This window comes from Hirsutella rhossiliensis, assembly GCF_020360975.1.
Source record: "Hirsutella rhossiliensis strain HR02 chromosome Unknown scaffold00018, whole genome shotgun sequence".
Classification (NCBI taxonomy): Eukaryota; Fungi; Ascomycota; class Sordariomycetes; order Hypocreales; family Ophiocordycipitaceae; genus Hirsutella; species Hirsutella rhossiliensis.
In genome coordinates, this window is record NW_025408684.1 from 1 (window position 1) to 22,222 (window position 22,222).

The window sequence follows — 22,222 nt, forward strand, 5'->3', positions numbered from 1 at the left end:
TTTGCCGCACCAGTCGTAAAATGGTATCCGGCTCAAACCACTTACACTGTTGGTGGAACGTTATGCCCAATACACATCGGAATAAGAAGGGTCACACGAAGGTTCAAGATGCATGTTCTATGTCTAAGGGCAGTCTGAAGGGCTATTTATACAGGAGGTCTTAGGGACTTCTGGGGACCTCCTGAGTAATGGGCTCTACCCACGCATACGTGGCTGTGCCCACGCATAAAGGGTTGCCTTCCTTACTCAGGAAGTCCTCATGCGTTCCTGCTACATGGGCCAGGATCCCTTCTCCGGGTCCCTCCTAACAGGGCTACCCTGGTCCACCGACACACACGTATGGATGCGCATGGTGTCACAGGTCCCGGGGCCGGCTGACCGGTCATCCGGTAATCGGATTACCGCCCCGCCCCACGCAAAACCATGTCGTTCCCGGCCCTGCGGGGCTGGCGTTTTTAGTCGGATTACCGCCATCGGACGGCAAAATCGAAGGTCCACGCCCTCACGCGCGTTGCGCTCCACCTCCTCCTCCCACCTCCCTCCTCCACCTCCTCCATTGCCACCGTCGCGACGGCGACCGCCTGCACCATGTCGAACGCGATAGAGGATCCCCGGGTCAGGGCGGCCATTGAGCACTACCTGTTAGATCTGGAGAACACCCAGCCGAAGAATACGAAGCGAAATTATCGTCCCAAGCAGGAAGAATGGAAGGCAAGCCCGCATGCGCGCCCTGCAATCTTCATGTAGATCCATGCATTGACCGCCTCACAGGAGTGGTGTCAAGCCAACTGGCCTGCGATCCCGGACGTTTGGCCGGCCTCGGTACCACAGGCCAACAGCTACCGGGAGACCTGGTCGATGAAGGAAAGCTCTTGCTCTTCATGAAGGAGGTAGTGGCATCACGTCCTCCAAAGAAAGGAAAGAGGGTCGCCGATGAAAGAAAACGACACCTCGAGGCTCAGGAAGCCAAGAGGGCCGTGAAAAGACGCAGAGCACCATCAGGTAACAGATGTTGATCACGGGATGTGGTCGTCGGACTGAGCCAGCCCATCATACTAACACCCAGCTTCCCAGCAGATACCATCGTTGTAGGCGGCGGAGGTAGCGAATACGAGTCAGACTCCGACTTGGGTTGTATGAGTCCACGCTCAAACTACAGTATAATACTGTACGGGGCTACGTCTCGGCCATACAGAAGCTTTACGACGAGCAGAAGAGCCGGGAGTCAATCCTGCGGCCCGGCCACAGGGAGTGGCACTGAAGGCTCAAAGCGCAGGCTTTGCGGCAACGACTTGGAGCCGGAAGAGGAAGGAATACATGGACAGGGAGTTGGAACTCTGAGAGATGTGTATGCCCCGGCGCAGCTACCCGACCACCCAACCGTGGCATGGTCCGAGAGGAGCGAGATCGCCTGCCCCCGGAGGACGCGGGTGGATTTTCTGCTAGGAAACCACATGCTGCTGCGGCCCGGCAACCGCCTGCCGATGGAGTTGGCAGACTGCTTTCCCGGACTTACCCAACGAGGGCTTCAAGGCCCAGGGGTATACCACAAAGGCGCTGGTTGTCGTGATGAACTGTGGGAAGACCAACCAGCACGGCCGCGTGGGTATGGATCTGCTTTGCGGCATCGAGATCCGCGATCTTGTCTCATCGGCGCCCTCGCGTTCTGGCTTTTCTGGCGCTGGCAGGTAGAAAAGGCGGAAGGTTTCCGTCTTCCAAAGAAGCGAAGACTGGTATGAAACGAAGGTGCTCCGCCGATCGGCGAAGGAGCCTCAAGGTAAGCGTGATGGCATTCACCGGAATCCCATAACTCAGAGGGTGCATCGACCCTTTCACTCACCGATATACAGCTCCGTTGTCGGGCCAGACTGCCCGAGAATGGACGTCCAGGTTCTACAAGAAGGCCGGCATCAAGGTCTCCAAGGTCAGCCACGCGCCTAGAGTGGCGGCGACGCAAAACGCCGACATGGCCGGAGTGGATGAAGGCCAGGCATGTCATCTGCCCTAGGCAAGCCGCCAACCCCCTGGCCTGGGCTGACCCGAACTATACAGATCCGCCGAGCCGGTCGTTGGAATAACGAGACCAAATGACCGGCTGCTATCTGCTTCCTTTCGAATTCATGAGGGCCGTGGCCGACTTTGACCCTGAATGGTCGGGGTCTTCGTGCCCAGGCCACCGTGAAGCCGCCTGTGGTGCTACTCGTGCAGGTCTGGCCTCAACTCGACAAATGGAAAGAGGCCCACAGTAGCCCTTTCAGATCTCGGGTGGAGCAGAACATGGCGCCGGCGCCTTCTTGGAACTCCTGGGTGGCTTCGAGAGGTGCTCCTGCAGGACGCTGTCTTCCTTCGCGAGTCCTACCCCGACCATCCTATCTTTCAGGATCCGGTCTTCTCTTGCCCCGAGTTTGAAGCGTTCGCCAGCAAAGTTCAAGACACATGCACACGGGACCACGAAGACAGCCATACCACGGTCATTCAAAAGCGATCCCGGTGGTTGCGGAGAAGCTGCGCACAGTACTGACTCAACAGGTCGCAGCCGAGCAGTTAGCTGAGCGAAGACATCTAGACCTTTGGGGCTTCTTACGAACTATGCACAAAGTTGGATGAGTTTGCGCAGGCCACCTACACCGTCACCTTCAGCCCCGGCCAAGGTGCTGCAGGTCAACATGCGGAGATCGCGGAGCTCATCAACAGAGGCGCCGCGCTCCACGAGAGACGGTCCTCAGGTCGAGATAGGCCCTTCGCAAGCGGGCGGTCCGACATACGCTCCGCTCTCTAGAGCAGCAGCAGGGAATGGTGCAAGCGGGCCGGGGCAAGCCCAGGGAAGAGCGCATGGCGAGCCGCCTGGGCCGCGCGAACCTCCGAGCTTCAAGCCCCCGTTCTGTCAAATCTGTACAGGAGCTGCTGCGTCTCTGGCGGCAGGGCTGGGGCGAAATGCCTTCTGTGGATTCTCTTGAGCGAGACTGGGGTGCTCGATGGCGGCCATCTGCAGAGAAGAATTACTTTTCCACGCGCAAGATCATCGTCGATGAGGTTCGGAGGCGGGCCCAGTCGGACGGCAACTGAAGATATCGTGGCGAGGCAAATGGACGAAGAACGTGGACCCAGCTCTTTGGATAAGTTGTTCAAGGCCATCCGAAAGGACAGGCAAGGCGAAAAAGGGACACAAACGTGCGTCGGGGCAATTCAACGTCGGTGGTAGCGAAAAGTCGATGGCGCAGTGATTTTGAACACCCGTCTGATAGAATGACGAGGACCTTGGCGGCGAAAGTGCCCCAGGCCGTCGGGGCTGCGTCGCTACAGTCAGCGGTAGTGGCCTGTAGACGGGGTATGCATCCGCTAAGCGCCGCTGTAGCTCCAGCGCGTCAAGGCTAGAAAATGCTTCAAATCACCGCAACCTCGCAACCGACAGGATGTAGGACCTTAGACAGGGTGCATTCTGATCGCACAAACGCAGGCTATCCAGTCGAACTGGTTTTGTCGTCGTCGGTCCCGGCTTTCGCGCTTTATGGCGCTCCGAAGATGACATCAACCCGGCAGAGGTGATGTCAAGGGCAAGCGGGTAATCGGCGGTAATCTGCGGGGTAATCCGCTGACCGCCCACCAAAGCCGGACCTGTGACATCCACTTGGTATAACGACCTAACAGTGAGTGCCTGATACGCCCGCCGTTTCAGCAATCTTGCCACCCTATACGGAGTATCAAAACACCATGAAGCTCGTGAACAGTGACATTTTATAATGCACACAAGTACACGGGGCCGCTATTCCTGATCACCGCAGATGGCAGGAAGATTGTCCCGATTCTGCCAGTAGACAGGGACTTCCTCGTCGGACCACACTCTGCACTCGTACGCAGTTTCCCTGATCGTATGCTACGCCATTACAGTTCACAAGTCGCAGAGCATCACCGAAGACATGATCGTGACGGATCTGTCCTGCCGTGACTTTCAGACCGGTTTGAGCTACGTGGCCGTCTCGCGTGTGAAAACGCTGCAGGGTCTGATGCTGGATGCCCCTTGACCGCAATCACCTGACTTATGCGTCGCCGCCGGAAGGAATTAGGATGAAAATGAGGATCAGCAACTTCGCAAACGACGGTTCTCACTCAAAATCCGTACAGGATGAATGTATGATTGCAGATACTGTACTGATTGTTCGGTGACTGCTTGACTGGTAGCCAGACTCGCAGCCTTCGGCTGATTGTACGCCTTGCACCACAGCCCTAAACACTAAAGTGCAAGGTGTGGCGCAGTATTTTAAAACTGAAGAGATATGCGAGTGAAAGCCTGAGAGATATGGACGAAGATGCCACGGCAAGGACAAGCATGTAATGATCAACTCGTCTTTTAACACTGGCCACTGCTCTCTAACGTCGTAGTTACATTGCCATACGCCTTCATAGTAGAGAACACTACACAATAGATCATTGACATCAAGTGGATGTCACAGGTCCGGCTTTGGTGGGCGGTCAGCGGATTACCCGCAGATTACCGCCGATTACCTTGCCCTTGACATCACCTCTGCCGGGTTGATGTCATCTTCGGAGCGCCATAAAGCGCGAAAGCCGGGACCGACGACGAGAAAACCAGTTCGACTGGATAGCCTGCGTTTGTGCGATCAGAATGCACCCTGTCTAAGGTCCTACATCCTGTCGGTTGCGAGGTTGCGGTGATTTGAAGCATTTTCTAGCCTTGACGCACTGGAGCTACAGCGGCGCTTAGCGGATGCATACCTGTCTACAGGCCACTACCGCTGACTGTAGCGACGCAGCCCTGACGGCCTGGGGCACTTTCGCCGCCAAGGTCCTCGTCATTCTATCAGACGGGTGTTCAAAATCACTGCGCCATCGACTTTTCGCTACCACCGACGTTGAATTGCCCCGACGCACGTTTGTGTCCCTTTTCGCCTTGCCTGTCCTTTCGGATGGCCTTGAACAACTTATCCAAAGAGCTGGGTCCACGTTCTTCGTCCATTTGCCTCGCCACGATATCTTCAGTTAAGCCGTCCGACTGGGCCCGCCTCCGAACCTCATCGACGATGATCTTGCGCGTGGAAAGGTAATTCTTCTCTGCAGATGGCCGCCATCGAGCACCCCAGTCTCGCTCAAGAGAATCCACAGAAGGCATTTCGCCCCAGCCCTGCCGCCAGAGACGCAGCAGCTCCTGTACAGATTTGACAGAACGGGGGCTTGAAGCTCGGAGGTTCGCGCGGCCCAGGCGGCTCGCCATGCGCTCTTCTGGGGGCTTGCCCCTGGCCCGCTTGCACCATTCCTGCTGCTGCTCTAGGAGAGCGGAGCGTATGTCGGACCGCCCGCTTGCGAAGGGCCTATCTCGGACCTGAGGACCGTCTCTCGTGGAGCGCGCGCCTCTGTTGATGAGCTCCCGCGATCTCCGCATGTTGACCTGCAGCACCTTGGCCGGGGCTGAAGGTGACGGTGTAGGTGGCCTGCGCAAACTCATCCAACTTTGTGCATAGTTCGTAAGAAGCCCCAAAGGTCTAGATGTCTTCGCTCAGCTAACTGCTCGGCTGCGACCTGTTGAGTCAGTACTGTGCGCAGCTTCTCCGCAACCACCGGGATCGCTTTTTGAATGACCGTGGTATGGCTGTCTTCGTGGTCCCGTGTGCATGTGTCTTGAACTTTGCTGGCGAACGCTTCAAACTCGGGGCAAGAGAGACCGGATCCTGAAAGATAGGATGGTCAGGGTAGGACTCGCGAAGGAAGACAGCGTCCTGCAGGAGCACCTCTCGAAGCCACTCCAGGAGTTCCAAGAAGGCGCCGGCGGCCATGTTCTGCTCCACCCCGAGATCTGAGAAAGGGCTACTGTGGGCCTCTTTCCATTTGTCGAGTTGAGGCCAGACCTGCACGAGTAGCACCACAGGCGGCCTCACGGTGGCCCGGGCACGAAATAAGACCCCGACCATTCAGGGTCAAAGTCGGCCACGGCCCTCATGAATTCGAAAGGCAGGGAAGTCAGATAGCAGCCGGTCATTTGGTCTCCGTTATTCCAACGACCGGCTCGGCGGATCTGTATAGTTCGGGTCAGCCCAGGCCAGGGGGTTGGCGGCTTGCCTAGGGCAGATGACATGCCTGGCCTTCATCCACTCCGGCCATGTCGGCGTTTTGCGTCGCGGCCACTCTAGGCGCGTGGCTGACCTTGGAGACCTTGATGCCGGCCTTCTTGTAGAACCTGGACGTCCATTCTCGGGCAGTCTGGCCCGACAACGGAGCTGTATATTCGGTGAGTGAAAGGGTCGATGCACCCTCTGAGTTATGGGATTCCGGTGAATGCCATCACGCTTACCTTGAGGCTCCTTCGCCGATCGGCGGAGCACCTTCGTTTCATACCAGTCTTCGCTTCTTTGGAAGACGGAAACCTTTCCGCCTTTTCTACCTGCCAGCGCCAGAAAAGCCAGAACGCGAGGGCGCCGATGAGACAAGATCGCGGATCTCGATGCCGCAAAGCAGATCCATACTCCATGCGGCCGTGCTGGTTGGTCTTCCCACAGTTCATCACGACAACCAGCGCCTTTGTGGTATACCCTGGGCCTTGAAGCCCTCGTTGGGTAAGTCGGGAAAGCAGTCTGCCAACTCCATCGGCAGGCGGTTGCCGGACCGCAGCAGCATGTGGTTCCCGAGCAGAAAGTCCACCTGCGTCCTCAGGGCGCAGGCGATCTCTCCTCGGACCATGCCACGTTGGTGTGGTCGGGTATCTGCGCCGGCATACACATCTCTCAGAGTTCCAACTCCCCTGTCCATGTATTCCTTCCTCTTCCGGCTCCAAGTCGTTGCAAGAATGCTGCGTTTGAGCGCCTTCAGTGCCACTCCCTGTGGCCGGGCCGCAGGATTGACTTCCCGGCTCTTCTGCTCGTCGTAAAGCTTCTGTATGGCCGAGACGTAGCCCCGTACAGTATTATACTGTAGTTTGAGCGTGGACTCATACAACTCCAAGTCGGAGTCTGACTCGTATTCGCTACCTCCGCCGCCTACAACGATGGTATCTGCTGGGGAAGCTGGGTGTTAGTATGATGGGCTGGCTCAGTCCGACGACCACATCCCGTGATCAACATCTGTTACCTGATGGTGCTCTGCGTCTTTCACGGCCCTCTTGGCTTCCTGAGCCTCGAGGTGTCGTTTTCTTTCATCGGCGACCCTCTTTCTTTTCTTTGGAGGACGTGATGCCACTACCTCCTTCATGAAGAGCAAGAGCTTTCCTTCATCGACCAGGTCTCCCGGTAGCTGTTGGCCCTGTGGTACCGAGGCCGGCCAAACGTCCGGGATCGCAGGCCAGTTGGCTTGACACCACTCCTGTGAGGCAGTCAATGCATGGATCTACATGAAGATTGCAGGGCGCGCATGCGGGCTTGCCTTCCATTCTTCCTGCTTGGGACGATAATTTCGCTTCGTATTCTTCGGCTGGGTGTTCTCCAGATCTAACAGGTAGTGCTCAATGGCCGCCCTGACCCGGGGATCCTCTATCGCGTTCGACATGGTGCAGGCGGTCGCCGTCGCGACGGTGGCAATGGAGGAGGTGGTGGAGGGAGGTGGGAGGAGAGGAGGTGGAGCGCAACGCGCGTGAGCGAGACCGAAATCGAAGGTCTCGCGCAGGCCCCGCGGGCGTGGACCTTCGATTTTGCCGTCCGATGGCGGTAATCCGACTAAGAAAACGCCAGCCCGCAGGCCGGGCCTTCGAAAACGACATGGTTTTGCGTGGGGCGGGGCGGTAATCCGATTACCGGATGACCGGTCAGCCGGCCCCGGACCTGTGACACAAGTGAAAACGTCGCCTGTCTATGACCTCTTTTTGCGGAAATCGCGAGGAGTCCTGGAGCCCCTAGACATTCTGTATCATTCAATGGCCAAAGACAATGAAACAAGTAGCTCATCTACTTAATGAAGGCAGGCTGTGAAACAATCCTTCTCTGACACCTTTTATCACCAGCATGTAGTGATAAGGGAGGCAGTTGACCAGCCTGCACGACTCGATTCACCCCTGCCTCTGTCAGGAAGTAGCGGTAATAACTTGGAAGAAGTAGTGATGTGATCGGCCCATAAAGCCTAGGGTGTCCCAGTAAAGGATGCACGAACCATTCCAGGGTGATTCGCGGACATTGGCTAAGTAACGGCGGACCCTGGCCCCGGAACAGGAATATGCATGAGGCATCCCGACAGACAGTTGCGAGACAGCCAAACTTGCACTCCGACTGCAGTATCAGCGTCTTACGGATATCTTCTCCCAGCGAGAGATAGTTCAGATTTCTGTTCTCCTACTTCCCATTTCCCCTTCCCCTAACCCATGATTCTCTCCGATCTTCAGCACAACCCTGATACTCAACTGAAGCATTTTCTGTCTCGTTTGCACTTCGTCTTCCCTGAGCTTACGAAGCATAGCCTAGAGAGAATCCTGTGGGCCAGATGTCAACCCGCAGTACGTGATGAACCCCACCTGAGATCGCAGGCGCGTGGGTTTGGCTAACACAAGACTTCTTCCCTCTTGCTTTGTTTTAGCAAAAGGATGGCTTAGCCCGAATTCGAGACAACCAGAGAAGATCGCGTGCCCGACGAAGAGAGCATCTCCTCGAGCTCGAACAGCGAGTGAAAACTTACGAGCTTCAAGGCATTAAGGCCTCTACCGATATGCAGTTGGCCGCAAGGAGAGTAGCCGAGGAGAACAAAGTACTACGTGGGCTCCTCAACACACATGGCATCAGCGACGACTATATCGCCCATTTCTTGCAGATGGGCACCTCCCGCCTCTTCATTCCAGCCTAAGCCATCCTCCCGCGCCGACGACTCCGGGCTGCTATCAAGTCGCCACAACAGCTTTCATTGCAACGACAATCAGCTAGTTCAAGCCGAGGCTTCTCTATCTCTTGGCCGAAACAACCAATCCAGGAGCCCTCCCACACCAGCGGGTCAATGGCAACGCAATCCGTCAGGGAGCCTTCGCGGCTGGAGACGACTTCGCACGGCTATTGGAATCTCGTAGTGGCCAGTAACCGCGCGGTCACAGTTATCGCTCGCCTGTAGTGAAGGTTGTTTAGGAGCATGAGGACAGAAGCCGGCCAACGAACACCGGAGTCGCGGCCCGATTCTTGTAATCATGATCACTAGGGCGGTTGCGGAAGCACTCGGTCAGACTCATGCCCCATTCAATGTATGCGCTAAGGTCAAGCGGTCCGGTTGAGAGAAAAATTAAGGTAGCTATAGTGGCTTGTTCTCGCCCTGGCCCGACAGCCGCACCCCGTCGACCTATCTCGTCGCCCCCTAGCCTCGCCGCACTGCACGACCGAGAGGCCGCAGGCCGAGTGCAGGGTGATGCCGCCAATCGCGCCGCGGCCGCCTCCGACGTTGCCGTGACTCGCAGCCGGCTCGACAGCTCCGAGGGTAGGACGCTGAACACTTGGAGAAATTGACCTTCAAGCAGGTCTGTCATGGAGCGAACAGTGGAATGATTGGCGCAGTGTATGATGATCTGTGGGGCTTGAGGTGCCATGCATCAGTGTATCGAACCGCCAATAGCCAGATCGTCTAGGCCCTATGGGAAGTATCATCTTGGCGAAATAAATCCATACCAGACATCAATGAACAACAACCATGGCGCCGATTGTTGATGGCGCGCGTGATACCCTTGGCGCTCAGGTCCGTGACAGAGTGGGTTCATTTGGCAAAGACAAATACTCGAAGGTTTGAAGAACTAGCTACCGCGCGTCCAAGTCGTGGACAGGTCGGAAAATACTTTCACCGAGAAACCACTGAAATTTAGTACAGGAGACCGGCCCCTTTCAGGGCCCGCCAATGCCTTGAGGAACGGGACGAGAGTTGGCATAGCCGAGCGCGAGCATTCGGGTTGGTTTTAAACGTAGACAAGTCTGTTGGAGAAGAGAGGGTAGTGCGGCTGCTTGGACCCGCTACAGCACCTTACCTGTTTAAGCCTACCCTCATCTCCACCCTGCGGCACAAATAAGCTTCAAATTGATTCAGCCTCTTCACACAAGCAACCTGCAACGATTTGGTCATCGGAATTAGGTCATCATGGCCTTGAGTGCAATAGCTGCAAGAAGTCGCCGCCTGAAGTCGCCCTCAAGAGGTGCGCGAAATGTTCCACAACGCCGTACTGCTCCAGGGATTGCCAGAAGGCAGACTGGAAGGCCCACAAGAAGGTTTGCAGCAAACAACAGGCCGACGCCACGACGTCGTTTCAAGATGGGTCTACGACGACAAATTTGTCGCCTCCGTAGGGTTGGAACACGGCGTCGCCCTCCCCTTCACGCGTCTTGAAAATCGCACTTGGCTCCATGATCGATCGGAAAGAGATGTCTACGGGTTGCTGATCGACGCTTACCGGCTGCGCGTTGAGGACATGTACAACATTGAAGGCGAAGCAGACACGGATAGCATATATGGTGGTGCCGCCAATGGGCTGCGTGGCTTCAAGCGCTTCCTGGGGCGCGTCGAGCGTTGTCCCGGTTTACTGCCGCCGTGGTGGGATGCAAAGAAGAAGAAAGTGTGAGACACTCGGCATGACCCCGTCGCAATGGCACGACCTACGATGCGCGGTGGAAAAGAGCGACATCATCGAGCAATATGGGGATTCACGATTCCCGATGCAGCTTCGGATGTTTGCTGAGTCCGTGTATGGTCGAGCTCCGGGCGGGACAAGTGGGACGGCGATGAGGCAAATGATGGTTGCGATGGAGCAGGGTAAAGCAGAGGATGGAGTCGCATATGGACAGGTCAGCAGCCATGCTTGGTCGGCGGTGAAGGGATAGGCTTAGTTGGTCGACAGCACCGCAGATCGAGTAGAAGCTGGCCGATCGTGGTGTGCTTTGAGAAGATTGTTTCTCCATCTGCAAATCATCCTAGGTCAACAGGGCCGAACCTCGACAACCAGATTGCTACGTATCTCAGTATTGAAGCCAACTCCGGTTTGCACCTCCAGAATGGCAGTCACAAGTTGGCACCGTCGTGGTCACGCGCAAGGACGGGAAGCCATTTTATCCGCAGCATCTTGAAGGTGTGTGGATGTTTTGCGACTATATCCTGGATCTGTTCGAGGAAGGAGACGGGCCGCCGGGATGGCTCTACAGCCGCCACGCGTTTGAGAAATGGTGGGTGAATTATTGTGAAAGCCAAAAGCACTTGCGCTCTGGGAAGGGAGGATCGAGATCCAGACGACTGGGGTGCGGTCCGGTCACCTTATGAAGTGTAGGACGTTTACCTGCCGCGTTACGACGTGCAAAAGGTCAAACTATCAGGATGGTTAGTATACTACCACTTTTCGAAACCTTGGTCCTCGTATAACCCTCTCGTTTCTGCGGCCAAGTTCTTGAGTCTCTGCATTCCATCAATTATGGCCGGATCCAGCACATTGCCAATGAAATCATGGTGTCTCACAGGACCAAGAAGCTTGATGCCCTGAAGCGAGATGCACCTGGACAGTTGCACATAGAGGCTCGTAAAATCGCACCTGGAGGGTTCACCATTGGTCACACGATTTCCACGCAGCTCCAACAGTACTTCCACGAACGTTTTACCCTGGGCTTTGTAATCGGTGAGGACGAACCTCTTCGGGTGCGACAGTGGCTGGGTGTTCTCGCGACATGGTGCTGCGAACGAGAGCTGGGAGGACGTGGGAGGAATGGTCTGTTACCGGCGCCCAGCCAGAATCCGGCGTTGGAAGATCAGAGGGCTTACGGACTAAGGGATTTCCCGTGATCTGCCGGATCGGACGATTCGCCGGATTTTGGTTCCTTGCATTCCGGTGAAGATTTGAGTGAAACTCCACGAAAATAATATGAAACAATCTCACATTAAAGCAGAAGCAAGAAAGATGCCTAGCAATTCCATTCAATCTACTTCGCAGTCATCAAGCCACCGTGGCCGCTTCCTGTGGCGTCCCGATCGCGCAAGTCCCCGCATTGCGACTACCATCTCCTGGTCGCGCTCGACAGCCAATGATGGCTTTTGGGACGTGAGGAAGTGGTCAATGCCGGCTTTGGATCTTTACGCAACTTAATGTTTGGCGATTTTGAGTGTTCCGGAGCTGTCGTCGGTTCTGGTGGAGCCGAAATGGCGACGACAATCTCGTCTCGAACGCCCGGACTCTTCTCGCGAGTCTGTGGAGCAACAGAGGTCCGGATCCCATTTCCGACATTTTTCTGGTTCTTTCGCTTGAGCTCTTTCCGTATCTGCCTGTTTTTCCCGCTCTTGTTGTCTGGCTTCCTTTGCCTGACGTCTTTGCTCAGTTTTTGCCTCCCGCTGCCTTCTCTTCTCCAGAGCGAGAACTTTGAGGTTTGCCGCCTTTTGCTGTCGCTCAAACCTTTGTCGTTCTTTCTCCAAGGCCTCTTCTTGCTTCTGAGTCTCCATGGCTGCTTTCTTCAAGCGCGCTTGGGCCACTTTTGCAGGGCTAAATACCTGCGCCGAGTTAGGATCTACACGATCGAAAGGTAATCCTTCAGAGCTTTACCGCGCATTCTGCGCTGCTTTTCGTGAAAGATAGTCTCCCGAAGTCCCTGATTCTCATATCGAAGCAATTCGTTCTGAGATTGGAGACTTTCGAGTACTTTGAGCTTCCGACTGTCTCGGCTAGCGTTTTTGAGGATCCATCGACTACCTTGTCGACAAGTCGGCGCAAATCCCGAGCAGTGGGCTGCTGCAGGGCGAGCGAGTCAACGGAGCTGTCGCCAGACTCAGACTCATCTTCTGTTTTCTCCGCGATCTGCGACAAAACGACTTCAGGGTCAAATGGGAGGTCCGGTCCGTTTCCAACCACTTGCGATGTTCTCCGCCGAGAAAGATGACCCGAATGCGTTCCAAAATAACGACCAGAACTCGCGTTTCGATAGCCCGATGAGTCCCTGTGTCTTTGCAGTCCACTGGATGAGCTGGTTGGTGTATGCGGTCGAAAGAGGGCCAAAAGGGACACATCAAGGGCTGCAGCCTGTGCGTGGAATGCGGCGGAAACACGGCAACGATTATCCGATGCTGGTCACACCACTCCAGGAAGTCCATATTGACATGACTAGAGTGTCCGTCGGTAATCAGGAGGCGGTAATCCCGGCCGTTTCGCGCCTTTTCTTTCGTGAACCGGTCGAAAACACCAATGAGCCATTCCTTTCCAAGTTCATGGTTCGTCCAACCCGTTTCTGAGGTTGTGAAAAACGCCGCTTGGTGCTCCGGATCAAACTCCGTGAGCCAGGAGTCCTGAACTTGCCTGGCTTGCCTTGGTAGATGAGAAACGGGGTAGCGCTGTCAGGTCTTGACAGACACATGCCAGGAACGTGATCCATGATCTGTTGCCATCCTGCGCAGCACCGATCAATTTTCCTTGCTTCTTGGCACGAACAGAGAATACTCTCTGGTACGATTGATGACGCCGAGGAAAGCCCTTTTCGTCCACATTATACGTGTTGCAAGGCAGGATGTCGTATTTCTCGATTTTCTCGCCAATCTTGTACGATCAGCAATGAAGGGATGGACTTGGGCACCTACTTACAAGCTCATAGTAGGCTCTGTATCTAGAAGCATTGTCTGCTCTCTTTCTTGCGATATCAAAACCGTCGAACCAAGTGCAACCGAGCTCATCGCTGTTACGTCGGACGAAGCTATACGGCCAGTCCTTTCCGACCTCAATTTTGGCGATATCCTGGGCAAAACTTTTGATCATCGGCAGCGTAGGCGGAATCCCACGTGATGAAAGCTTGCGAATATACGCAACAAGATCCCTTTCTTGCTGTTTTGAGAGACGTGACTTATACAAACTGTCGGCATCCCGTCTTGACCTCTGTTTGCCTTGGTGTCGCCGTCGCAGGGTAGTCTCGTCGCAATTGAACTGACGCGCAGTCTTGGCATAGTTAACAGTGTCACACAGCTTCAGAAACTCAAGCGCTTCATCAATCGGGGCCATGGTGGTGGAGAAATTCAGGATTGAAGTGGAGACGTGAACTGGCGGTGAATCCGGCGAATCGCCCGATCCGGCAGATCACCGGGAAATCCCTTATCAGTCGAACGCCCTCCTCTAGCTGCCGCTCGAACCGTCACTCTTTTCGCACCCTTGCGGTCGCACCCTGCGGTTGCTGCTACGCTCCCGCACCTGCTGCTACTGCTGCGATTGCAGCGATAAAAGAAGATTTGCCAGTGTGGGAATGTAGCATATAGCTATAGGGATTGTAAGGGAGGTGCGCACACACACACGTGACCCTTAGCGTCACGTGTATGGACCTCGGGGATCCGTGTATAAAGGGCACGTAGTGTGCCCCCTCATTCCCTTTCCTCCCTTCCTAGCTAGACATCTTGAATACAACCCATTGCGTTACTGCAGTACAGACCTCCCGACAGTAGCTTTTACGTCTAGGCCCTATAGGAGAAATCCTCCGGGTGAAATACACATACATACATACATACTTGGTCCGTGCACGACGACAAAATGTCACTGACGACGCCTCCGACAAGATGGACAAATTCACACCATATAGTGAATTAAAAATACGAAGTAATTTATTGAGCTTAATGATAATGTCCAAAAAGAGAGGGTAGGCAAATCTTACGTGTTTTGTTCCAAAAGAGGAGGAAATCAGACGGGAATTTACACGAAATCTCACACCACAGCCTTCTTCCCCTTCAAGACATTGTTCTTCACCCAATGCTTCAAGCATTCTCCTTTTCAATTTGGTCCGCATCCAATTGTGCCCTTTCCCAGGAGATCGTACGACGAGCCCTGAAAAAACCCGTTCGGCTCATCACTCATCGCTGGCATTGATAGGATATCTATTGCCATTCGTGATAACTTCGGCCATCGTTTCCTATGTCGCTCTTGAAGCCACCATGATAAGGCAGTTGTTGGCGCAATGTCGTATGGATCACCTGAGATGTAATCTTCATACTCGTCTTGACTTGTAGGTCGAGCACAATTCTGCAGATTTCTCGAAATACGATCAAATGCATCAAGATCATTGTTTTCCTCTTCGTCAAGTGCCTGATACGAAATTGTACCGTCGTTTGTATCTCGGTATGAGTGCCACAGGTCTTTGACCTGTTTGAAAGCAGTTTATGCCACTTCTTCTTCCAATTTGAGTGAATGTACGTCGTACGTGTGAGGGAACGATCATGTGACTTTCATACTTTATGAAAGGTCCTTTTATTCATGTAAATAGCGAAAGTCAGAGTCTTCCTTAGGAACCTCTTTCTCTCTTGTAGACAATCACTTTACCCAAGTCGCACTCGACCTTGTTCGTGCACTTGTACCGTCACATATTGTCTACCGACTACCCTTCCTCAATAGACCACTGTCCGCGACGTGACTATTGATTTCGATACCTCTAACCTCACCAAAACACCCTGCAACCAAATTTCCACCTAAACCACCACCACCGCACCAAATTCACCAATCAACGAATCAGCAAACCAACAAACCAACAAATCACAATCGCAAAGTCAACTAAAACGTAACGAAACTGTCGAACGCCACCTGCACTATAGCCATCACCGTCAACAACCCAATGGCTACCGCTACCCCCCACCCGTCGATCGAGTGCCCCCTGCCCCTCCTCAACGCCAGCAATACCGATGAAACGTTCCGAAATGCCTTTGTTGCTAACCCAGCCGGTCTCATGAAAGAAGTCTTCCTCGTATGCAATGCCGCATACAGTATGCAAGCGGTAATCGATTCACTACGTGCCTCGACCACGACGACAAATAGGGCAATGGAGGACCTCCAAACCCGCCTAGAAAACACGCTCATTTCTAAAAGTGATGGAGACGCAATGATCGCCCGTCTTATGGCAGAAAATGAAGCGTACATAAAGATCATTCAGTCAAAGGAGCTTCACACCGCACACCAGAACACCCTGATCCTGAGGCCTTCACCGGAGAGGACCCCACGCTTCTGCCGAATTTCCTCCAGCACCTCGAGTTGAAGCTCGAAATGAATAAAGATTGGTGGAACTCGGAACCTCAACGTATGGGATATGTCGTCTCATGCCTTAAAGGCAAAGCACATGACCAAGTCCGCTACAACATTAAAGATGGGGTGGTTCTCTTCGACGATGTCAATGCCATAAAAACACCCTTCAGTCAGCCTTCGGGGATATTGACGCTAAAGCTACCGCCCAACTCAAAATCTTTGACATGAAACAAGGCCATAGATCCCTTACGACATTCCTCCCGAATGGTATGCCGTCGCCAAGCTCACCGACTGGGATAGTGGGGCGCTCATTGCTCACCTCCGACGTGCCCTCCACGACAACGTTATCTGGAGACTTTCTCTCACTAAGGGCAAAGATACTCCTACCGAAATTAGTCAATTTATGGACCTTGTCCGTATCTGCGATAACGAATGCCGTCAAGTCAATGCCAATTACTTCAAGAAAAACACCGACAACTCAGCAAGTCACAATGCAACCTTACAACCCTCCACTACGCCACAATCGACGACCTCTAACGGCGGGGATTCAATGGATTTGAGCGTCATCACCTGGGGGGCCAAAGATGTCGCCTCTGGTCGTAGACCCCAAACGGAAGCAGAGAGAGCGGCACGCAGAGCCTATTGCACAGCGCATGGACTCTGCCATTGGTGCAGCTCAGGCAAACATCGTTCCCTCAATTGCGACACCGCACCATGGAGGACGGAAAAAGTGTAGTCTCCGACGGAAGTCGCCGCAGGAGACGCAAGAAAAAGGGCGATCTACTGCTCTCTTCTCTGGACACTAACCAAGCTCATTTGCTACTGCCTTGTAACCTAATCGAAGACAATTCCACTCTGATTAAAACCGAAGCAATGCTTGACTCAGGTGCCACTGGAAAGGGGTTTGTAGACGAATCCTTCGCACGCCAACAAACTCACGCTTTATGAACTACGAAACCGTCGCCGGCTGAACGTAGTCGATGGAAGACCCTCCTCGGCTGGCGATATCACTCATGTGGTGAAACTCAACATGGAAATCAAGGGACACAGGGAGAAGATGCTATTTTACGTAACGAAGCTTGGGAAGTACAATGTCATACTCGGAAAACCCTGGCTGACAGATCACAACCCAATCGTCAATTGGAGCACGAATGTGGTCACTTTCAACTCTGATCACTGCCGCAAATACTGCATGGAGAAAGGACAATACCAACTGCCTGTTTCTGGAGCTCCCTCTTTGTCAATTTCTGCAACCACGACTATACTGGCACGCCCATCAATCCCCCGAAGAGTCGGCGCAGCCTGTTCCATATGCTGACCAAAAACCGCGACGTCGACGTATTCTCACTATCACTGTATGAGATCGACAAGGCTGGCTGAACTTGGAGTCATCACAGAAGCCTCCACCTTCGTAGAACCTAAAGCACGCCGAAGGGTCCGATTCGACTCTGCACTCACAGACATGGACAAGATGAACCGAGAACTCCAGCTACAGGACGGAATCACCTCCCTTGACCCCAAGGACCAACAAACACAGGAACTCCGAGCTTCCCGGAAAACAGCAGCCGATATGTACCTTTCAGGGGCATCACTCGAAGACATTCACAAAGCCCTCGAACCCAAGACTTTGATCGATCCTGCAACAAAAGTACCCCAACACTACCATGAATTTTTGAAAGCATTCGACCAATCAGAAGCGGATAAACTCCCCACACCGAGACTGCGACCACGAAATTGAACTTCAACCTGGAACGACTCCACCACATGGACCTCTGTACGGGATGTCACAAGACGAACTTCTCGTCCTCCGGAAATTCCTTCAGGAAAACCTTGATAAGGGTTTCATACGCGCTAGCACCTCACCGGCAGCCTCGCCAGTGTTATTTGCAAAGAAACCAGGAGGGCCTTCGTTTTGCGTGGACTACCGAGCTCTTAACGCGATAACCATCAAGAACCGTTACCCCCTACCGTTGATCCAGGAGACCCTTTCCCAGCTAAGCCAAGCCAAGTATTTCACCAAACTCGATGTCGTCGCAGCGTTTAATCGAATCCGCATCAAGGAGGGTCAGGAATGGATGACGGCGTTCAACACAAGATATGGTCTCTTCGAGAGCATGGTGATGCCTTTGGACTATCAAACGCCCCGGCTACCTTTCAAGCTCGAATTAACGAAGTCTTACGCCCATTCCTTGATAGATATTGCACGGCCTACATCGACGACATTCTCATCTACTCAGACGACCTTGCCACCCACAGACTCCACGTCAAATCAGTACTCCAAGCGCTTGAAGCCGCAGGCCTACAACTTGACGTCAAGAAATGCGAATTCGAGACTACTGAAGTCAAATACCTGGGCATGATCATCTCAACCACTGGAGTACGGATGGACCCAGAGAAAGTCAACTGTCTCATCAACTGGGAGGCCCCTATCAATGTCAAAGATGTCCAAGCCTTTTTAGGATTCTCAAATTTCTACAGACGGTTCATCAAGGGATTTTCACGCATCGTACGACCACTTGTTGCCCTGACACGGAAGCTAGTCAAATGGAACTGGACTTCATCTTGCCAAGAAGCATTCGATATGCTCAAAAATAGCTTCACTTCAGCGCCAATCCTCAGACACTTCGACCCCGCAAGAGAAGTGTTTGTCGAATGCGACGCGTCCGATTTTGTGTCTTCGGGTATTCTCTCCCAGGAAGACGATCAAGGAGTGCTACACCCAGTGGCTTTCATGTCCAAGAAGTACGACCCGCTGAGTGCAATTACGAGATATATGACAAAGAACTTTTGGCTATTGTACGCTGCTTCGAATGCTGGAGACCCGAACTCCAAGGCACACACCACCAGATTACAGTCATCACTGACCATGCCAACCTTCGATATTTCATGACAACCAAGCAACTTTCAAGACGACAAGTCAGGTGGAGCGAATTCCTATCACAGTTCCAATTCGCTATCAAGTCAGTGCCTGGGAAGAGAACGGAAAGCCTGACTCACTCACACGGAGATCACAAGACTTACCGAAAGATGAAAATGACGACCGCATCCAGTACCAACAACAGTCGCTGCTTAAGCCTTCCAACATAGACTCCTCTGTACAAGAACAACTAAGGCTTGACCCCGAGCTCTCAGAGCTCTTTGCAAATCTCTCCTGGGAACAAGAGATTGCACTATGTCCCGCCATTCTTGACGAAATTCAGCCAGAACCAATCAACCACAAAATCACAAGACTTCTAGACAAGGGCTATGAGGAGGACGAATGGTGGATGAAAATCAGGGACGAGATGCTCAAACCCCATGGAATTCCCCACTCAAAGGAAGTTTCTCTATCGGAATGCATGATAAACGAAGGCCGATTATATTTCCGAGAGAGGCTATACGTACCCGCAGGCGAACTACGGACCCTTCTCACTCAACTCGCCCATGACAGCGTCGAATCAGGCCACCCCGGGAAAAACAAGCTATACGAACTCATTTCACGCTCTTATTGGTGGCCAAAGCTTAGCGCCGATACGAAACAATTCACACGCAATTGCCACGGATGTCTGAGGAACAAAACCTCCCAGTTGCGGTACCAGGGGACATTGAAACCGCTCCCAATTCCCTTGCAAAGATGGAGAGACTTATCCGTTGACTTCATTGGCCCAATTCAGCGCACAGCTCGTGGATTCAACGCAATCATGGTGGTAGTCGATAGGCTGTCAAAGGACAGACATTTCACGCCCTGCAAGACCGACATGAAAACACATGACTTGGCAACACTCTTCGTACGAGATGTCTGGAAACTCCATGGACTACCGGATTCAATCGTGTCTGATAGAGGACCACTGTTTGTCTCGGAATTCTGGAAGCGGTTTGCCACCGTCTACGGATCAATATCAGCCTTTCTACAGCATATCACCCCGAAACTGACGGCCAGACGGAAAACGCTAACTCATTTCTCGAACAATACCTTCGCCAATATGTTAGCTTTGCTCAGGACGACTGGGACGAGTGGCTCCCATTGGCCGAATTCGCAGCCCGTAACGTTGTCAGCGATTCAACGGGAATGTCCCCATTTTTGCGAACACAGGCTATCACCCCCGAATGAGCTTTGGTCCCCCTCGCGCAATACCACTCGCGGCATCCAAAGACCTGGCAGAACGCTGCAACGAGGGGAACGAATTTGTCGCCAAGATGCAAGAAATCACTGATCTACTTCGGACAAACCTGCTCTCAGCTCAAGCCTCACAAGAGCAGTTCGCCAACGCAAATAGATCACCGGCGCCAGCTTACCGAGTTGGAGACATGGTGCTACTTAGCACACGCAACATTGATTCAGCCCGACCCATCCCAAAACTAGATCACAAGTTCATTGGCCCTTTTCGAATCGAGCGCGTGCTCAACCCTCACTCCTACCAACTGAAGTTGCCACATGAACTAGACTCAATTCACAATTCATTTCACACCAACCTCCTGCGACCGTCACCAAACGACCCGCTCCCCGGCCAATACAACACACCGCCCCCACCAATAACGCTAGATGCAAAGGGGGAGAAACTCTGGGCGATTGAAGAAATACTGGACTCGAAACGCACAAAACAGAAAGGCTTCAGTACCATATACTATGGAGAGGCTTCGACCTTGAGCAGGCAACATGGGAACCACTACACAACGTCGTCAACGCTCACATCGCCATCAAAGAGTTCGAGAAGCACAACAAAACAAACCCAGACCGACGAAACAAGAAGCGCAAAATGCTCGCCTACAGGCTCAGCAAGACGTGGAAGAATCAGAAGCGATGGAGTAAAGGAGGCCCATGTGTGAGGAACGATCATGTGACTTTCATACTTTATGAAAGGTCCGCTTTTATTCATGTAAATAGCGAAAGTCAGAGTCTTCCTTAGGAACCTCTTTCTCTCTTGTAGACAATCACTTTACCCAAGTCGCACTCGACCTTGTTCGTGCACTTGTACCGTCACAGTACGATAGCTTGGATGAAGGACCAAAGCAGCCGCGTAATAGGGCGAATTCTCTGTCTTGCTGTAATATTTATCGAAGACTTCCCACCCCTTCCGGATCCTGGGGGAAAGTTCTGGGTCTGATTTATATGAGATCTATTACACCATATTAGCGTTCACGTGAAGATATCAGACAAGAATGTATGTTACCAAAGCCTCATCAAAACATCGGATCAAGACGTCCATCGTGAACAGCACTTTATCAAGCGTGGCGTGATCCCCTTGCGTTGCCAGTGTTGCTCGTGAAAACGGTTGAAGGATCTCTTTAATCGTGCGGAGCCGAGTCCAATCTTCTGGTGATAGAAAATCGGCAGAGAGATCTGCAAAGTGATTCTTGGTGTAGGTGTCCAGGGCACCTGCAATTCCCTTCTCTGTGGCAACGTGCAGCATTTGGTACCAACTATTCCACCTTGTACGATTATCAAGTGGAATCCCTCTCCCCGAGCTCGTTGAATTCCTTGGTTCGTCCTGCGAACTTCGAATATTGATAACCAGGTTGTGGAGCTTTCCAAGTGGGCCGAGAAGCCGAAACTCGGCGCGCTGTTTTGGATTCCTTCAAGTTCTTCTCCGTTATCGTACTGTTCGCACCGTTTCGAGTCTAGAGAGCCTTGGAACAGGAACGCTTGAACTGCCAAGTTAATAATGTGGCCCATACATCGGAGACGGTGGACTTCGGGATCCCAATCAATGCCCTCCTCTTCCTTGAGGCATGTACTGAATGCACGGCAAAGGGTATCATTCGTACTCGAGTTATCACCCACAACACTACCAATGCGTCGCACAATGCCAAAATCTCGCAGAACTGGCATAAGAGTAATAAACTGCTCTTCTCCTGAGTGGTTGGCTACCGGCCGAAGAGCAAGGAGTGTTTTTTTTTCGTGCTTCTTGAACATGGTCGACAAAATGAGCGCAAATTCCGAGAAGAAGAAGTCGATTGGGAGAAGTCCAAATATCAAGTGAAAGATGGACCTTGGACATTGCCGACTGGAGCTTCTTTCGTACGATTTTCTTTGCAGATTGGAATTGCTGATCAATGATTCCTGGAATAGTTGAGTGGGCTGAGGGAGAAAGTCCTTCGCGACAGGATTCAAGGTAGAAATGAAGAGTGAAATTCCGAGATTCAACTATTCGGTATGGGAGGTTTAGTATGACGACTAACCAAGCTAGCGCTTTATTGATCTTTTCTTCGTCAAGGTAGCCTTTGAAGACCTGGGACTCAATCTCTGTCGCACGGCCCAGATCCCGCGCTTGCCCATAGAGTTGATCAAACCCTTCGATGATGGACGATTGAAGAGGAGATAAATTCTCTACGACATTG

General features: G+C 53.0%; 4 protein-coding genes across 4 annotated transcripts; 3 read left to right on the plus strand and 1 right to left on the minus strand.

Annotated features, from left to right (window-relative positions):
• Positions 1–588: 588 nt before the first annotated feature.
• On the plus strand, positions 589–2,091 carry HRG_10893 (centromere DNA-binding protein complex CBF3 subunit; the record flags this gene model as incomplete). Its single annotated transcript, XM_044869363.1, has 7 exons — positions 589–711; positions 772–822; positions 963–1,002; positions 1,078–1,088; positions 1,693–1,777; positions 1,851–1,990; positions 2,053–2,091. The coding sequence occupies 7 exons, from the start codon at positions 589–591 to the stop codon at positions 2,089–2,091; spliced, it is 489 nt and encodes a 162-aa protein (XP_044715314.1).
• A 29-nt stretch (positions 2,092–2,120) lies between these two features.
• Positions 2,121–3,066, plus strand: HRG_10894 (transcriptional activator of glycolytic enzymes domain-containing protein; the record flags this gene model as incomplete). The annotated part of the gene is made up of 4 exons (XM_044869364.1): positions 2,121–2,152; positions 2,209–2,470; positions 2,567–2,726; positions 2,780–3,066. The coding sequence occupies 4 exons, from the start codon at positions 2,121–2,123 to the stop codon at positions 3,064–3,066; spliced, it is 741 nt and encodes a 246-aa protein (XP_044715315.1).
• A 1,771-nt stretch (positions 3,067–4,837) lies between these two features.
• Positions 4,838–7,491, minus strand: HRG_10895 (centromere DNA-binding protein complex CBF3 subunit; the record flags this gene model as incomplete). The annotated part of the gene is made up of 9 exons (XM_044869365.1): positions 4,838–5,465; positions 5,551–5,823; positions 5,892–6,028; positions 6,091–6,230; positions 6,305–6,394; positions 6,543–7,001; positions 7,078–7,138; positions 7,189–7,308; positions 7,369–7,491. 9 exons carry the CDS (start codon positions 7,489–7,491, stop codon positions 4,838–4,840), a joined length of 2,031 nt encoding a protein of 676 aa, XP_044715316.1.
• Positions 7,492–10,099: 2,608 nt separating this feature from the next.
• Positions 10,100–10,513, plus strand: HRG_10896 (uncharacterized protein; the record flags this gene model as incomplete). The annotated part of the gene is made up of 1 exon (XM_044869366.1): positions 10,100–10,513. One exon carries the CDS (start codon positions 10,100–10,102, stop codon positions 10,511–10,513), a length of 414 nt encoding a protein of 137 aa, XP_044715317.1.
• Positions 10,514–22,222: the final 11,709 nt, after the last annotated feature.